The sequence below is a fragment of the Chamaea fasciata genome, unplaced genomic scaffold (assembly GCF_029207755.1).
Source record: "Chamaea fasciata isolate MVZ Bird 193981 ecotype frontalis unplaced genomic scaffold, bChaFas1.0.hap1 SCAF_249, whole genome shotgun sequence".
Lineage (NCBI taxonomy): Eukaryota > Metazoa > Chordata > Aves > Passeriformes > Sylviidae > Chamaea > Chamaea fasciata.
This window is the reverse complement of record NW_027094334.1, coordinates 55948-70984: the sequence shown is the minus strand read 5'-3', so window position 1 is coordinate 70984 and position 15037 is coordinate 55948. Positions and strand designations below refer to the sequence as shown.

General features: G+C 61.5%; 2 protein-coding genes across 3 annotated transcripts; both read right to left on the bottom strand.

The window, feature by feature from the left end:
• Window positions 1-142: 142 nt before the first annotated feature.
• On the bottom strand, window positions 143-8855 carry LOC136305027 (uncharacterized). 2 transcript variants are annotated; one of them, XM_066208432.1, is made up of 4 exons: window positions 8822-8855; window positions 7332-7440; window positions 5750-5922; window positions 143-392 (listed from the first exon to the last, which is right to left on the bottom strand). In XM_066208432.1, the coding sequence occupies exons 1-4, from the start codon at window positions 8830-8832 to the stop codon at window positions 233-235; spliced, it is 453 nt and encodes a 150-aa protein (XP_066064529.1). In that variant the 5' UTR covers window positions 8833-8855; the 3' UTR covers window positions 143-232. The 2 variants fall into 2 exon arrangements, with proteins under 2 accessions (XP_066064529.1, XP_066064528.1); XM_066208431.1 differs by lacking the exons at window positions 7332-7440; window positions 8822-8855 and having other exon boundaries at window positions 5750-6753.
• A 258-nt stretch (window positions 8856-9113) lies between these two features.
• On the bottom strand, window positions 9114-14005 carry LOC136305028 (myosin heavy chain, embryonic smooth muscle isoform-like). The gene is made up of 9 exons (XM_066208433.1): window positions 13954-14005; window positions 13199-13286; window positions 12266-12316; window positions 11895-12056; window positions 11391-11519; window positions 11009-11097; window positions 10447-10600; window positions 9231-9300; window positions 9114-9160 (listed from the first exon to the last, which is right to left on the bottom strand). The coding sequence occupies exons 2-9, from the start codon at window positions 13247-13249 to the stop codon at window positions 9114-9116; spliced, it is 753 nt and encodes a 250-aa protein (XP_066064530.1). The 5' UTR covers window positions 13250-13286; window positions 13954-14005.
• Between the last annotated feature and the right edge of the window lie 1032 nt (window positions 14006-15037).

Sequence of the window (15037 nt, the reverse complement as noted above, 5' to 3'; positions counted from 1 at the left end):
GGGGTCTCAGCACCCCCCGGTTGGTGCAGGGATGGTTTTGAGGTCCCTCCCGACGTGTTTTAGGGGAATCTGAAGGGATTTCAGGACTCCGGGATATTTTAAACCCCCCACCCCCCAAAAAAAAAAAGCGGCCCGGGACGGGACAATCCCCCAAAGGCACTTTAATGAGTGTGGGGACCCCCGCCCCAAAACCCCACGGGAGGGATGGGGGCCCCGGGCGGGTTTTGGGGTCTCAGGGGGTGCCCGCAGGGCTGGGCTCGGCCGGGGGCACAGGGGGGGTCCCGCTGTCGCCGCTGTCGCCGCTGTCGCCGCTGTCGCCGCTGTCCTCGGAGTCGTCGTCCCCGTCCCGCAGCATCCGCCGGACCGTGCGGGACAGGTTCATGGGGTCACACCTGGGGGCACCGGGGGGTCAGACCCCCACAGACACCCCAGCGCCCCACAAACCCCACAGAGACCCCTCAGTGTCCCACAGGGACCCCAATACCCCACAAACCCCATAGAGACCCCTCAGTGTCCCATAGAGACCCCAATACCCCACAAACCCCACAGAGACCCCTCAGTGTCCCATAGAGACCCCAATACCCCACAAACCCCATAGAGACCCCCCAATACCCCACAAACCCCATAGAGACCCCAATACCCCACAAACCCCATAGAGACCCCCCAATACCCCACAAACCCCACAGAGACCCCAATACCCAACAAACCCCATAGAGACCCCTCAGTGTCCCACAGGGACCCCAATACCCCACAAACCCCATAGAGACCCCTCAGTGTCCCATAGAGACCCCAATACCCCACAAACCCCATAGAGACCCCTCAGTGTCCCATAGAGACCCCAAGACCCGACAAACCCCATAGAGACCCCTCAGTGTCCCACAGGGACCCCAATACCCCACAAACCCCACAGAGACCCCTCAGTGTCCCACAGGGACCCCAATACCCCACAAACCCCACAGAGACCCCTCAGTGTCCCACAGAGACCCCAACACCCAACAAACCCCATAGAGACCCCTCAGTGTCCCACAGAGACCCCAATACCCCACAAACCCCATAGAGACCCCTCAGTGTCCCACAGAGACCCCAATACCCCACAAACCCCACAGAGACCCCTCAGTGTCCCATAGAGACCCCAAGACCCGACAAACCCCACAGAGACCCCTCAGTGTCCCACAGGGACCCCAATACCCCACAAACCCCATAGAGACCCCCCAATACCCCACAAACCCCACAGAGACCCCTCAGTGTCCCATAGAGACCCCAATACCCCACAAACCCCATAGAGACCCCTCAGTGTCCCATAGAGACCCCAATACCCCACAAACCCCACAGAGACCCCTCAGTGTCCCACAGGGACCCCAATACCCCACAAACCCCATAGAGACCCCAATACCCCACAAACCCCACAGAGACCCCCAGGATCCCATTAACCCCACTGAGACCACCAATATCCCATAAACCCCATAGAACCCCCACAGATCCCCCCCCGCCACCCCATTGGGAGCCCAGAGGGGATCTGTAGGGTTTCTATGGGGTCCATAGGGGTTCTATAAGGTTTCTATGGGGTCTATAGGGTCTGTAGGGTTTCTATGGGGTCCATAGGGGTTCTATAGGGTTTCTATGGGGTCTATAGGGTCTGTAGGGTTTCTATGGGGTCCATAGGGGTTCTATAGGGTTTCTATGGGGTCTATAGGGTCTGTAGGGTTTCTATGGGGTCCATAGGGGTTCTATAGGGTTTCTATGGGGTCTATAGGGTCTGTAGGGTTTCTATGGGGTCCATAGGGGTTCTATAAGGTTTCTATGGGGTCTATAGGGTCTGTAGGGTTTCTATGGGGTCCATAGGGGTTCTATAGGGTTTCTATGGGGTCTATAGGGTCTGTAGGGTTTCTATGGGGTCCATAGGGGTTCTATAAGGTTTCTATGGGGTCTATAGGGTCTGTAGGGTTTCTATGGGGTCCATAGGGGTTCTATAGGGTTTCTATGGGGTCTATAGGGTCTGTAGGGTTTCTATGGGGTCTATAGGGTCTGTAGGGTTTCTATGGGGTCCATAGGGGTTCTATAAGGTTTCTATGGGGTCTATAGGGTCTGTAGGGTTTCTATGGGGTCCATAGGGGTTCTATAGGGTTTCTATGGGGTCTATAGGGTCTGTAGGGTTTCTATGGGGTCCATAGGGGTTCTATAAGGTTTCTATGGGGTCTATAGGGTCTGTAGGGTTTCTATGGGGTCCATAGGGGTTCTATAGGGTTTCTATGGGGTCTATAGGGTCTGTAGGGTTTCTACGGGGTCCATAGGGTCTGTAGGGTTTCTATGGGGTCCATAGGGGTTCTATAAGGTTTCTATGGGGTCTATAGGGTCTGTAGGGTTTCTATGGGGTCCATAGGGGTTCTATAAGGTTTCTATGGGGTCTATAGGGTCTGTGGGGTTTCTATGGGGTCCATAGGGGTTCTATAGGGTTTCTATGGGGTCTATAGGGTCTGTAGGGTTTCTATGGGGTCCATAGGGGTTCTATAGGGTTTCTATGGGGTCTATAGGGTCTGTAGGGTTTCTATGGGGTCCATAGGGGTTCTATAGGGTTTCTATGGGGTCTATAGGATCTGTAGGGTTTCTATGGGGTCCATAGGGGTTCTATAAGGTTTCTATGGGGTCTATAGGGTCTGTAGGGTTTCTGTGGGGTCCATAGGGGTTCTATAGGGTTTCTATGGGGTCTATAGGGTCTGTAGGGTTTCTATGGGGTCCATAGGGGTTCTATAAGGTTTCTATGGGGTCTATAGGGTCTGTAGGGTTTCTATGGGGTCCATAGGGGTTCTATAGGGTTTCTATGGGGTCTATAGGGTCTGTAGGGTTTCTATGGGGTCCATAGGGGTTCTATAGGGTTTCTATGGGGTCTATAGGGTCTGTAGGGTTTCTATGGGGTCCATAGGGGTTCTATACGGTTTCTATGGGGTCTATAGGGTCTGTAGGGTTTCTATGGGGTCCATAGGGGTTCTATAGGGTTTCTATGGGGTCTATAGGGTCTGTAGGGTTTCTATGGGGTCCATAGGGGTTCTATAGGGTTTCTATGGGGTCTACAGGGTCTGTAGGGTTTCTATGGGGTCCATAGGGGTTCTATAGGGTTTCTATGGGGTCTATAGGATCTGTAGGGTTTCTATGGGGTCCATAGGGGTTCTATAGGGTTTCTATGGGGTCTATAGGGTCTGTAGGGTTTCTACGGGGTCCATAGGGGTTCTATAGGGTTTCTATGGGGTCTATAGGGTCTGTAGGGTTTCTATGGGGTCCATAGGGGTTCTATAAGGTTTCTATGGGGTCTATAGGGTCTGTAGGGTTTCTATGGGGTCCATAGGGGTTCTATAAGGTTTCTATGGGGTCTATAGGGTCTGTAGGGTTTCTATGGGGTCCATAGGGGTTCTATAGGGTTTCTATGGGGTCTATAGGGTCTGTAGGGTTTCTATGGGGTCCATAGGGGTTCTATACGGTTTCTATGGGGTCTATAGGGTCTGTAGGGTTTCTATGGGGTCCATAGGGGTTCTATAGGGTTTCTATGGGGTCTATAGGGTCTGTAGGGTTTCTATGGGGTCCATAGGGGTTCTATAAGGTTTCTATGGGGTCTATAGGGTCTGTAGGGTTTCTGTGGGGTCCATAGGGGTTCTATAGGGTTTCTATGGGGTCTATAGGGTCTGTAGGGTTTCTATGGGGTCCATAGGGGTTCTATAAGGTTTCTATGGGGTCTATAGGGTCTGTAGGGTTTCTATGGGGTCCATAGGGGTTCTATAAGGTTTCTATGGGGTCTATAGGATCTGTAGGGTTTCTATGGGGTCCATAGGGGTTCTATAAGGTTTCTATGGGGTCTATAGGGTCTGTAGGGTTTCTGTGGGGTCCATAGGGGTTCTATAGGGTTTCTATGGGGTCTATAGGGTCTGTAGGGTTTCTATGGGGTCCATAGGGGTTCTATAAGGTTTCTATGGGGTCTATAGGGTCTGTGGGGTTTCTATGGGGTCCATAGGGGTTCTATAGGGTTTCTATGGGGTCTATAGGGTCTGTAGGGTTTCTATGGGGTCCATAGGGGTTCTATAAGGTTTCTATGGGGTCTATAGGGTCTGTAGGGTTTCTATGGGGTCCATAGGGGTTCTATAGGGTTTCTATGGGGTCTATAGGGTCTGTAGGGTTTCTATGGGGTCCATAGGGGTTCTATAAGGTTTCTATGGGGTCTATAGGGTCTGTAGGGTTTCTATGGGGTCCATAGGGGTTCTATAGGGTTTCTATGGGGTCTATAGGGTCTGTAGGGTTTCTATGGGGTCCATAGGGGTTCTATACGGTTTCTATGGGGTCTATAGGGTCTGTAGGGTTTCTATGGGGTCCATAGGGGTTCTATAGGGTTTCTATGGGGTCTATAGGGTCTGTAGGGTTTCTATGGGGTCCATAGGGGTTCTATAGGGTTTCTATGGGGTCTATAGGGTCTGTAGGGTTTCTATGGGGTCCATAGGGGTTCTATAGGGTTTCTATGGGGTCTATAGGATCTGTAGGGTTTCTATGGGGTCCATAGGGGTTCTATAGGGTTTCTATGGGGTCTATAGGGTCTGTAGGGTTTCTACGGGGTCCATAGGGGTTCTATAGGGTTTCTATGGGGTCTATAGGGTCTGTAGGGTTTCTATGGGGTCCATAGGGGTTCTATAGGGTTTCTATGGGGTCTATAGGGTCTGTAGGGTTTCTATGGGGTCCATAGGGGTTCTATAGGGTTTCTATGGGGTCTATAGGGTCTGTAGGGTTTCTGTGGGGTCCACAGGGGTTCTATAGGGTTTCTATGGGGTCTATAGGGTCTGTAGGGTTTCTACGGGGTCCATAGGGGTTCTATAGGGTTTCTATGGGGTCTATAGGGTCTGTAGGGTTTCTGTGGGGTCCACAGGGGTTCTATAGGGTTTCTATGGGGTCTATAGGGTCTGTAGGGTTTCTACGGGGTCCATAGGGGTTCTATAGGGTTTCTATGGGGTCTATAGGGTCTGTAGGGTCTCTATGGGGTCCACAGGGGTTCTATAGGGTTTCTATGGGGTCTATAGGGTCTGTAGGGTCTCTACGGGGTCCACAGGGGTTCTATAGGGTTTCTATGGGGTCTATAGGGTCCACAGGTATCTCTAGGTGTGCCATGTGGTCTATAGGGTCTCTATGAGGTCTGTGGGGTCCATAGGGGTCCATAGGTTTTCTATGTAGTCCATGGGGTTTCTATGGGTTCTATAGGGTCCATAGGGGTCCACAGGGTCTCTATGCGGTCTATAGGGTTTCCATGAGGTCTATGGGGTCCATAGGGGTCCACAGGGTTTCTGTGGGGCCTTTAGGGGTTCTTTAGGGCCCATAGGGGTTCTATAGAGGTTCTACAGGGTTTCTATGGGGTCCATAGGGGTTCTATAGGAGTTCTATAGGAGTTCCATAAGGGTTCTATAGAGTTTCTACAGAGTTTCTATAGGGTCCATAGGGGGTCTATAGGGTTTCTATACAGTTTATAGGGTTTCTATAGGGTCCGTAGGGGTTCTATAGGGTCCATGGGGTTTCTATAGGGGTTCTATAGGGGTTCTATAGGGTCTATAGGGGTTCTATAGGGCCCATAAGGTTTCTGTAGGGTCTATAGAGTTTCTATAGGGCCCATGGAGTTTCTATAGGGTCCATAGGGGTTCTATAGGGTCTATAGGGTTTCTATAGGAGTTCTGTAGGGTTTCTATAGGGTTTCTATAGGGTTTCTATAGGGTCCCCAGGTCCCCACCTGAGGCGGGCCCGGAGCACGGCCACGTCCCGCGCGGTGGCCGCGGCGCCGTCCCCGATGTCCTCGAGCTGCCGGCGCAGGTGGTGGCCCTGGGCCAGCGCTTGGGCCGTGCCCGCGGCCACCGCGGCCACCTGCGCCGCCAGGAGCCGGCCCGAGGCCTCGCTGGCACGGGCCTGGGGACAGGGGACGTTGGGGACAGCCGCGGGGACGTGGGGACACTGGGGACACTGGATAGGGGATATGGGACATGGGGACATTGGGGGCACCGGGGACACTGGGGACATTGGATATGGGACATGGGGACATTGGGGACACTGGGGACACTGGGGACATTGGATATGGGATATGGGGACATTGGGGACATTGGGGACACTGGATAGGGGATTTGGGACATGGGGACATTGGGGACACTGGGGACACTGGGGACATTGGATATGGGACATGGGGACACTGGGGACACCGGGGACACTGGGGACACTGGGGACATTGGATATGGGACATGGGGACATTGGGGACACTGGGGACACTGGATATGGGACATGGGGACATTGGGGACACTGGGGACATTGGATATGGGACATGGGGACATTGGGGACACTGGGGACATTGGATATGGGACATGGGGACACTGGGGACACCGGGGACACTGGGGACACTGGATATGGGACATGGGGACATTGGGGACACTGGGGACACTGGATATGGGACATGGGGACATTGGGGACACTGGGGACACTGGGGACATTGGATATGGGACATGGGGACATTGGGGACAGGGGACGTGGGGGACAGCGGCGGGGACGTGGGGACACTGGGGACACTGGATATGGGATATGGGACATGGGGACATTGGGGACATTGGGGACACTGGGGACATTGGATATGGGACATGGGGACATTGGGGACAGGGGACGTTAGGGACAGCGGCAGGGATGTGGGGACACTGGGGACACTGGATAGGGGATATGGGACATGGGGACGTGGGGACACTGGGGACACTGGGGACATTGGATATGGGATTTGGGATATGGGGACATTGGGGGCAGGGGATATTGGGGACAGGGGACGTTGGGGACAACAGCAGGGACAAGGGGACATTGTCCCACTGGATATGGGATGTGGGATATGGGGACATTGGGGACAGGGGACATTGGGGACAGGGGACATCAGCGGGGACATGGGGACATTGGGGACATTGGAATATTGGAGACATGGGGACAGGGGACATCAATGGGGACATCAGCGGGCACACGGGGACATCAGGGACGTTGGGGACATTGGGGACATGGGGACATTGGGGACACGGGGATGGTGCCATCGGGCATTGGGACATGGGGACGTGGCGGCACAGAGGCTGTAGGGTGACCGAAGGTGACGGCAGGTGACAGCAGGTGGCAGTGGGTGACAGCAGGTGACAGCGGGTGACAGGAGGTGACAGCAGGTGGCAAGAAACGACAGTAGATGACAGCAGTGACAGCAGGTGACAGGAAAATGACACCAGGTGCCAGGAGGTGCCAGGAGGTCACACCAGGTGACAGGAGGTGCCACCAGGCGCCACCGGCGGCAGTGTCGCCGTCCCCACCTGCAGGCGGTAGCGCTCCCCCTGCAGCCGCTGCTCCTCCGCCTCGGCCACCAGCACGCGCAGGCGGCGCCCGGTGACACGCGCGGCGCGGGACAGGGCCAGCCGCGCCCTGCGACAGGGACAGCCGTGTCACCAGTGTCACCTGTGTCACCCACAGAGTCACCCAGGACCACGCGGGACAGGGCCAGCCGCGCCCTGCGACAGGGACAGCCGTGTCACCAGTGTCACCTGTGTCACCCACAGAGTCACCCAGGACCACGCGGGACAGGGCCAGCCGCGCCCTGCGACAGGGACAGCCGTGTCACCAGTGTCACCTGTGTCACCTGTGTCACCCACAGAGTCACCCACGGCCACGCGGGACAGGGCCAGCCGCGCCCCGCGACAGGGACAGCCGTGTCACCAGTGTCACCTGTGTCACCTGTGTCACCCACAGAGTCACCCACGGCCACGCGGGACAGGGCCAGCCGCGCCCTGCGACAGGGACAGCCGTGTCACCAGTGTCACCTGTGTCACCCACAGAGTCACCCAGGACCACGCGGGACAGGGCCAGCCGCGCCCTGCGACAGGGACAGCCGTGTCACCAGTGTCACCTGTGTCACCCACAGAGTCACCCAGGACCACGCGGGACAGGGCCAGCCGCGCCCTGCGACAGGGACAGCCGTGTCACCAGTGTCACCTGTGTCACCTGTGTCACCCACAGAGTCACCCACGGCCACGCGGGACAGGGCCAGCCGCGCCCCGCGACAGGGACAGCCGTGTCACCAGTGTCACCTGTGTCACCTGTGTCACCCACAGAGTCACCCACGGCCACGCGGGACAGGGCCAGCCGCGCCCTGCGACAGGGACAGCCGTGTCACCAGTGTCACCTGTGTCACCCACAGAGTCACCCACGGCCACGCGGGACAGGGCCAGCCGCGCCCTGCGACAGGGACAGCCGTGTCACCAGTGTCACCTGTGTCACCCACAGAGTCACCCAGGACCACGCGGGACAGGGCCAGCCGCGCCCTGCGACAGGGACAGCCGTGTCACCAGTGTCACCTGTGTCACCCACAGAGTCACCCAGGACCACGCGGGACAGGGCCAGCCGCGCCCTGCGACAGGGACAGCCGTGTCACCAGTGTCACCTGTGTCACCTGTGTCACCCACAGAGTCACCCACGGCCACGCGGGACAGGGCCAGCCGCGCCCCGCGACAGGGACAGCCGTGTCACCAGTGTCACCTGTGTCACCTGTGTCACCTGTGTCACCCACAGAGTCACCCACGGCCACGCGGGACAGGGCCAGCCGCGCCCTGCGACAGGGACAGCCGTGTCACCAGTGTCACCTGTGTCACCCACAGAGTCACCCACGGCCACGCGGGACAGGGCCAGCCGCGCCCCGCGACAGGGACAGCCGTGTCACCAGTGTCACCCCGTGTCACGCCATGTCACCCTGAGACCAGCGAGCCACCCTGAGACCACCTGGGACCACCTCGGGCCACCCTGGGACCACCTGGGGACCATTTGGGAACCAGCCTGGCCCCCCCGGTCCCCGCTGTCCTTTGTCCCGGCTGTCCTTTGTCCCCGCTGTCCTTTGTCCCCGCCGTCCCCGCTGTCCTTTGTCCCCGCCGTCCCCGCCGTGTCCCCGCGCTGACCCCGCCTCTCTCCGCAGCAGCTCCTCCAGGTGCGCGCAGCGGGCGCGCAGCGCGGGCTCGGGGGGCGCGGGGGGGTCCCGGGGCCGCCGCAGCCGCTCCCGGAGCCGCCGCTGCTCCTGCGCCAGCCGGGCCCGCGCCGCCCGCGCCGCCTCAGCGCGGGAGCCCGCGGCCGCCAGCGCCCGCCGCAGCTCCTCCGCCTGCGGGACAGGGACATGTCACCCACGCGGGTCCCCGGGGCACCCACGGGTGGCCCCGTGTCACCCACACCTGGCCCGGTGACACCCATGGCACCCACACCTGTCCCCATAACCGCCAGCGCCCGCCGCAGCTCCTCCGCCTGCGGGACAGCCACCAAACCTGTCACCGGGGCACCTACACCTGGCCCCGTGTCACCCACACCTGTCCCTGTGTCACCCGTGGCACCCACACCTGTCCCTGTGGCACCCATGGTACCCATACCTGTCCCTGTGTCACCCATGGTACCCACACCTGTCCCTGTGGCACCCACAGGTCCACTCATGGCACCCACACCTGTCCCCTGTGTCACCCATGGCACCCACACCCGTCCCCGTGTCACCCGTGGCACCCACACCTGTCCCTGTGGCACCCATGGCACCCATACCTGTCCCTGTGGCACCCATGGTACCCACACCCGTCCCCGTGTCACCCGTGGCACCCACACCTGTCCCTGTGGCACCCATGGCACCCATACCTGTCCCTGTGGCACCCATGGTACCCACACTCGTCCCCGTGTCACCCGTGGCACCCACACCTGTCCCTGTGGCACCCATGGCACCCATACCTGTCCCTGTGGCACCCATGGTACCCACACCCGTCCCCGTGTCACCCGTGGCACCCACACCTGTCCCCTGTGTCACTCACACCTGTCCCCGTGTCACTCACGCCTGTCCCTGCGGCACCCACAGCACCCACACGTGTCCCCGTGTCACCCTCACCCGCCCACCTCCAGCCCCAGGTGCCCCCAGGGGTGGCCCGTGTCCCACCTGTCCCCCACGTGTGTCACCAACGCCCCAGACAGCGCCACGGGCATCTCCTGTCACCGCCCCCTCCGTGTCCCCACGCGTCCCCAGAGGTGTCCCCAGATGTCCCCCCGTATCCCCGCAGTGTCCCCCCGTGTCCCCAGGTGTCCCCCCGTGTCCCCATGTTCCCAGAGGTGTCCCCGTGTCCCCAGAGGTGTCCCCGCGGTGTCCCCCCAGTGTCCCCCCGTGTCCCCCCGTGACCCCAGAGGTGGCCCCAGGTGTCTCCACAGTGTCCCCACGTGTCCCCCCATGTCCCCAGAGGTGTCCCCAGGTGTCCCCAGATGTCCCCCCGTGTCCCCGCAGTGTCCCCCCGTGTCCCCAGGTGTCCCCCCCGTGTCCCCACGTATCCCCCTGCGACCCCAGGTGTCCCCAGGTGTCCCCGCAGTGTCCCCCCGTGTCCCCAGGTGTCCCCCCATGCCCCCAGAGGTGTCCCCAGGTGTCGCCCCGTGTCCCCGCAGTGTCCCCCCGTGCTCCCAGGTGTCCCCAGGTGTCCCCACGTGTCCCAGCCGCTGGCTCAGGCGCTCCCGCAGGTCCCGGTTGTGCTCCCGCAGCTCCTCCAGCGCCGCCTGCAGCGCCACCGGGTCCCCGGCGGGGGCGCTGTGGGGACACGCGGGGACATAGCGGGACACGGGGGACAGAGAGAGGACATAGGGGGGACTTGGAGGGGACATGGGGGGACAGAGAGGGGACATGTAGGGGCTATAGGGTCATGTAGGGGACATATAGGCGATATGTAGGGACATATAGGGCACATGGGGACAATAGGGGACACATGGGGACGATAGGGGACCTGGGGATTATAGGGACATACAGGGGCTCTGGGGGACATACAGGGACAACAGGGACATATAGGGGCACTAGGGGACATATAGGGGCTATAGGGTAGATGGGGCTACAGAGGGCACATGGGAGTTCCAGGGACTATAGGAACACTGGGATATGGGGGACACACTGGGGGGGACACACTGGGGGGGACACACTGGGAGGGGGCGTGGCCGCGCTCACCTGGCCCGGGGGGCGTGGCCCACCTTCGCAGCCACCTGGTCACGCTCCTGCTCTGCCTGACGCCGGGAATGCTGGGCCACCTGCACCGCCTGTGGGCGGGGCCAGCATGGACACACACCCCCAAGCCACGCCCAATGCCATACCACGCCCACCACCGTAGCCACACCCACAGGCTGCTTTAGCACTGACCATGATTCCATAGCCCCGCCCACAGGCTGATTTAGCCCCACCCATTGTCTTCAGCCCCACCCCAGCTTTAATAGCCCCACACATTATTCCTCAGTCCCACCCATAGGCTGTTATAGCCCCGCCCACTGGTCCTCAGCCCTGCTCCTCAGGCTGCTAAAGCCCCGCCCATTGCCATTGCCATAGCCCCGCCCACCTGGCGCAGCCGCTCCAGCTCCTCCCCCCGGGCCTGGCACTGAGACTCCGCCTCCTGTGCCCGGAGCTCCGCCCCCACCTTGGCAGCACGAGCGGCCTCCAGCTCGGCCCACAGCATCTGCCCCGCCTCCTGCAGAGGGGCGGGGTAAGCGAGAGGCTACGCCCATACACCGGACTCCACCCACCACTCAATCACAGCAACACTACCCTCAGACCACGCCCCTTTAGCAGAAACACGCCCCCTTTATTCCCACCATAGTCACACCCCCACCCTGACTCCACCCATGTCAGGCCCTCCACCCCCTCTGGCCCCTCCCCACCATGGCCCCACCCACCCCATATGCCCCACCTCCCTCACAGACCACACCCCCGGACACACCCTCTTCACACCAGCTCAGCCACACCCCGCCAGAGCCCCCTCCCCCACAGGCCACACCCCCTGTAGCCTCGCCTCTTTCCCCCACACCTGTCAGAGGCTCCGCCCCCTCCACCAAACCCCGCCCACCTCCTGCAGGCGCAGGCGCTCCTTGGCTCTGTCCAGGGCCCGACAGGCTCCGCCTACCCGGGCCTGGGCTCCGCCCACAGCGATCTCCAGCGCCCGCAGGGCCCCACCCTCCATCAGGCTCCGCCCACGTTCTGCTGCCAGGCTCCGCCCCAGCATCGCTACCTGATTGGGCAAGGGGTGATTGACATCCCCAGGCCCCGCCCCTAGATGATGGACAGTTCGAAGCTCCACCCCCATTATGATGGACTTGGCAACCCCCGCCCACTTAGGTGATTGACAGCCGCATGCCCCATCCCTCTGCGCACTGAGAGGAGGGGCCAGGCTGTGACTGACAGGTGCTGGCCTCGCCCCTCTCCTCGAGCCACGCCCACCTGGTTGCTGAGGTCCCGCAGCTCCTCCTCCAGGTCCCGGCGGTGCTGGGGCTGTGGGGGGGGAGGGGAAATTCTGGGGGGCACCCAAAATCCGGGGGGTCCCCGAGCGGTCCCAACATCTGGGGGGGTCCCCGGGGCTGCGGGGCACAGGGATCCCCCAAAATCCGGGGTGCCCCAAGAGTTGGAGGTTCCAGCAATCCCCCCGGTCCCAGGTGTCCCCAAATGCCCGGGGGGGTCCAGGGGTTTTGGGGACCCCAAGTGTCCTGGGGGTCCCAGGTGTCCGGAGGGTCCCAAATGCCCGGGGAGTCCCCAAGTCTGGGGGGTCCCAACTCTTTAGGGGGTTCCCAGGTTTTTGGGGGGTCCGAGGAATTCGGGAGGGGGTCCCAAAGTCTGGGGATCCCCAGAGTTCGAGGGGCTCAGGAGGATCCGGGGGAAGGGGTCTGTCTGTTTTGGGGGGTCCCAAAGTCCGGGGGGAGGATGAGGAGTTTGGGGTCTCCCAGGGGTCTGGACACTCCCAGATGTTTGGGGGTCTCAGAAGTTCAGAGGGGCCCGGAATTTCGGGGGGTCTCAGGAATCCGGGGGGGGGGGGAGCAATTTGGGGTCTCGAGTGGGGGCTGGGCCGGGATGGGGGGGGGGGACGTGTCGGTTCCCACGGGGGGGGAGGGGCGCCGAGGGCCGCCGTGTCGCTGTCCCCGCCCCGTGTCCCAATTCCAGCCCGGGGGCTGGCGGGGGGCCAGGGGGGCCGCCCAGGGGGCGCCGGGGGTCCCCGGCCAAAGGGGAGAGGGGCTGCGAGCCCCCAAATGCCGCGACCCCCCACCCCCCACCTCCTGGGACCCCCTCAGTTGGGGTCCAGGCTTCCCCGGGTGCATCACTTGGGGGTCCCCAGCGTCACCCGGGGGTCCCTCCCGCTCACCTGGGGGTCCCGCCACTCACCTGTGCCAGCCGGGGGGGGCTGCGCCCTCCCCTGTCCCCCGTGTCCATCATGGCGCAAACTTGGGGGGGCTCCGGAGCGGCAGAGACCCTGCAGAGACCCCTCCCCTAAAACCGGGGGTCTGGGACCCCCCCCACACACACACAGAGCTCCGGGTCCCTTTTCTGTGGGGGGAAGGTCGGGGGTGCCCGGACCGCGGGGTGCCCTACCCGCCCTGGGCGGGTTTTGGGGTTCCCTGTTCACCCTGGGGGGGGTTTGGGGTCCACTGCCCACCCTCGGGGGAGTTTTGGGTCCCCTGCCCACCCTGGGGGAGTTTTGGGGTCCCCTGTTCACCCTCGTAGGTGTTTTGGGGTCCCCTGCCCACCCTGGGAGGTTTTGGGGTCCCCTGTTCACCCTCGTAGGTGTTTTGGGGTCCCCTGTTCACCCTGGGGGGAGTTTTGGGGTCCCCTGTTCACCCCGGGGGAGTTTTGGGTCCCCTGCCCACCCCCGTAGGTGTTTTGGGGTCCCCTGTTCACCCTCGTAGGTGTTTTGGGGTCCCCTGTTCACCCTCGTAGGTGTTTTGGGGTCCCCTGTTCACCCTGGGGGGAGTTTTGGGATCCCCTGTTCACCCCGGGGGAGTTTTGAGTCCCCTGCCCACCCTCGTAGGTGTTTTGGGGTCCCCTGTTCACCCTGGGGGGTTTTGGGGTCCCCTGCATACCCTCGGGGGTTTTGGGGTCCCCTGTTCACCCCGGGGTGTCCCGGAGCCCGAGTCCCTCACCTGTGGCCGCGGATCCCGCGGGGCCGGTGCCGGTGCCGCCCCCGCCGCGGGCACGGGAGGTCCCCGCGGGTGTCACCGCGTCCCTCCCCTCGGGTTGTCCCCGCGGGGAGGGGACGGAGCCCGCCCAGCGCCGCCGGGCCGAGGTGCGGGCGGCTCCGAGCGCCGCTGTCACCGCCGCCCTGGCCCCGGGGGACGCGGGTTTCGGGGCGCCGCCCCCGGGCACCCGGAATTCGGGCGTCGCCCCCGCCCCAGGGGGTGTCCCAGGGCATCCCGGAATTTCGGTGTCATCCCTGGTGGGGACACACCCGTCCCCCCCGGGTGTCACCGTCGCCCTCACCCAGGGCACAGGTGTCTCAGGGCACAGCGGAACTCAGCGGTCGCTGTCACCGAGGGGACGCGGGTGCCCCAGGATACCCCAGAATTTGGGTGTCACCCCTGCCCGAGGGGACTCAGGTGCCCCAGGACACCCTGGAATTTGGGTGCCACCCCTGCAGGTTTTGGGGCACCAACCCAAGGCACCCCAGAATTCAGAGCCACCCAAGGGAGGAATGTTGGGCTGGTGAGAACCTCAGTGTTATCACCTGTGATGTCACCTGTGATGTCACGGTGCCAGCTGCGATGGGGGCAGAGCATGGCACCAGCGGTGACGTCACAGTGCTGAGTGTGATGTCACAGTGGGGACAGCACTTGGTGATGTCACATGGTGGGCTGGGGCTGGGTGGGTCAGGGGGGGCAACAGCCGCAGCCAGGGGTCATGGGGTCATAGAAGAGGTCATCGCTGGGGTCACCTGTGCAGTGAGGTCAACATGGAGAGACACCGAGTGACACAGGTCACCATGGCTCACCATGGGTCACCATGGGTCAGCACTGGTCAACATGGAGAGGCGTGGAGTGACACAGGTCACTCTGGGTCACCATGGGTCACCATGGGTCAGCACTGGTCAACATGGAGAGGCGTGGAGTGACACAGGTCACCATGGCTCACCATGGGTCACCATGGGTCACCACTGGTCAACATGGAGAGGTGTGGAGCGACACAGGTCACCCTGGGTCACCATGGGTCACCATGGGTCAGCACTGGTCA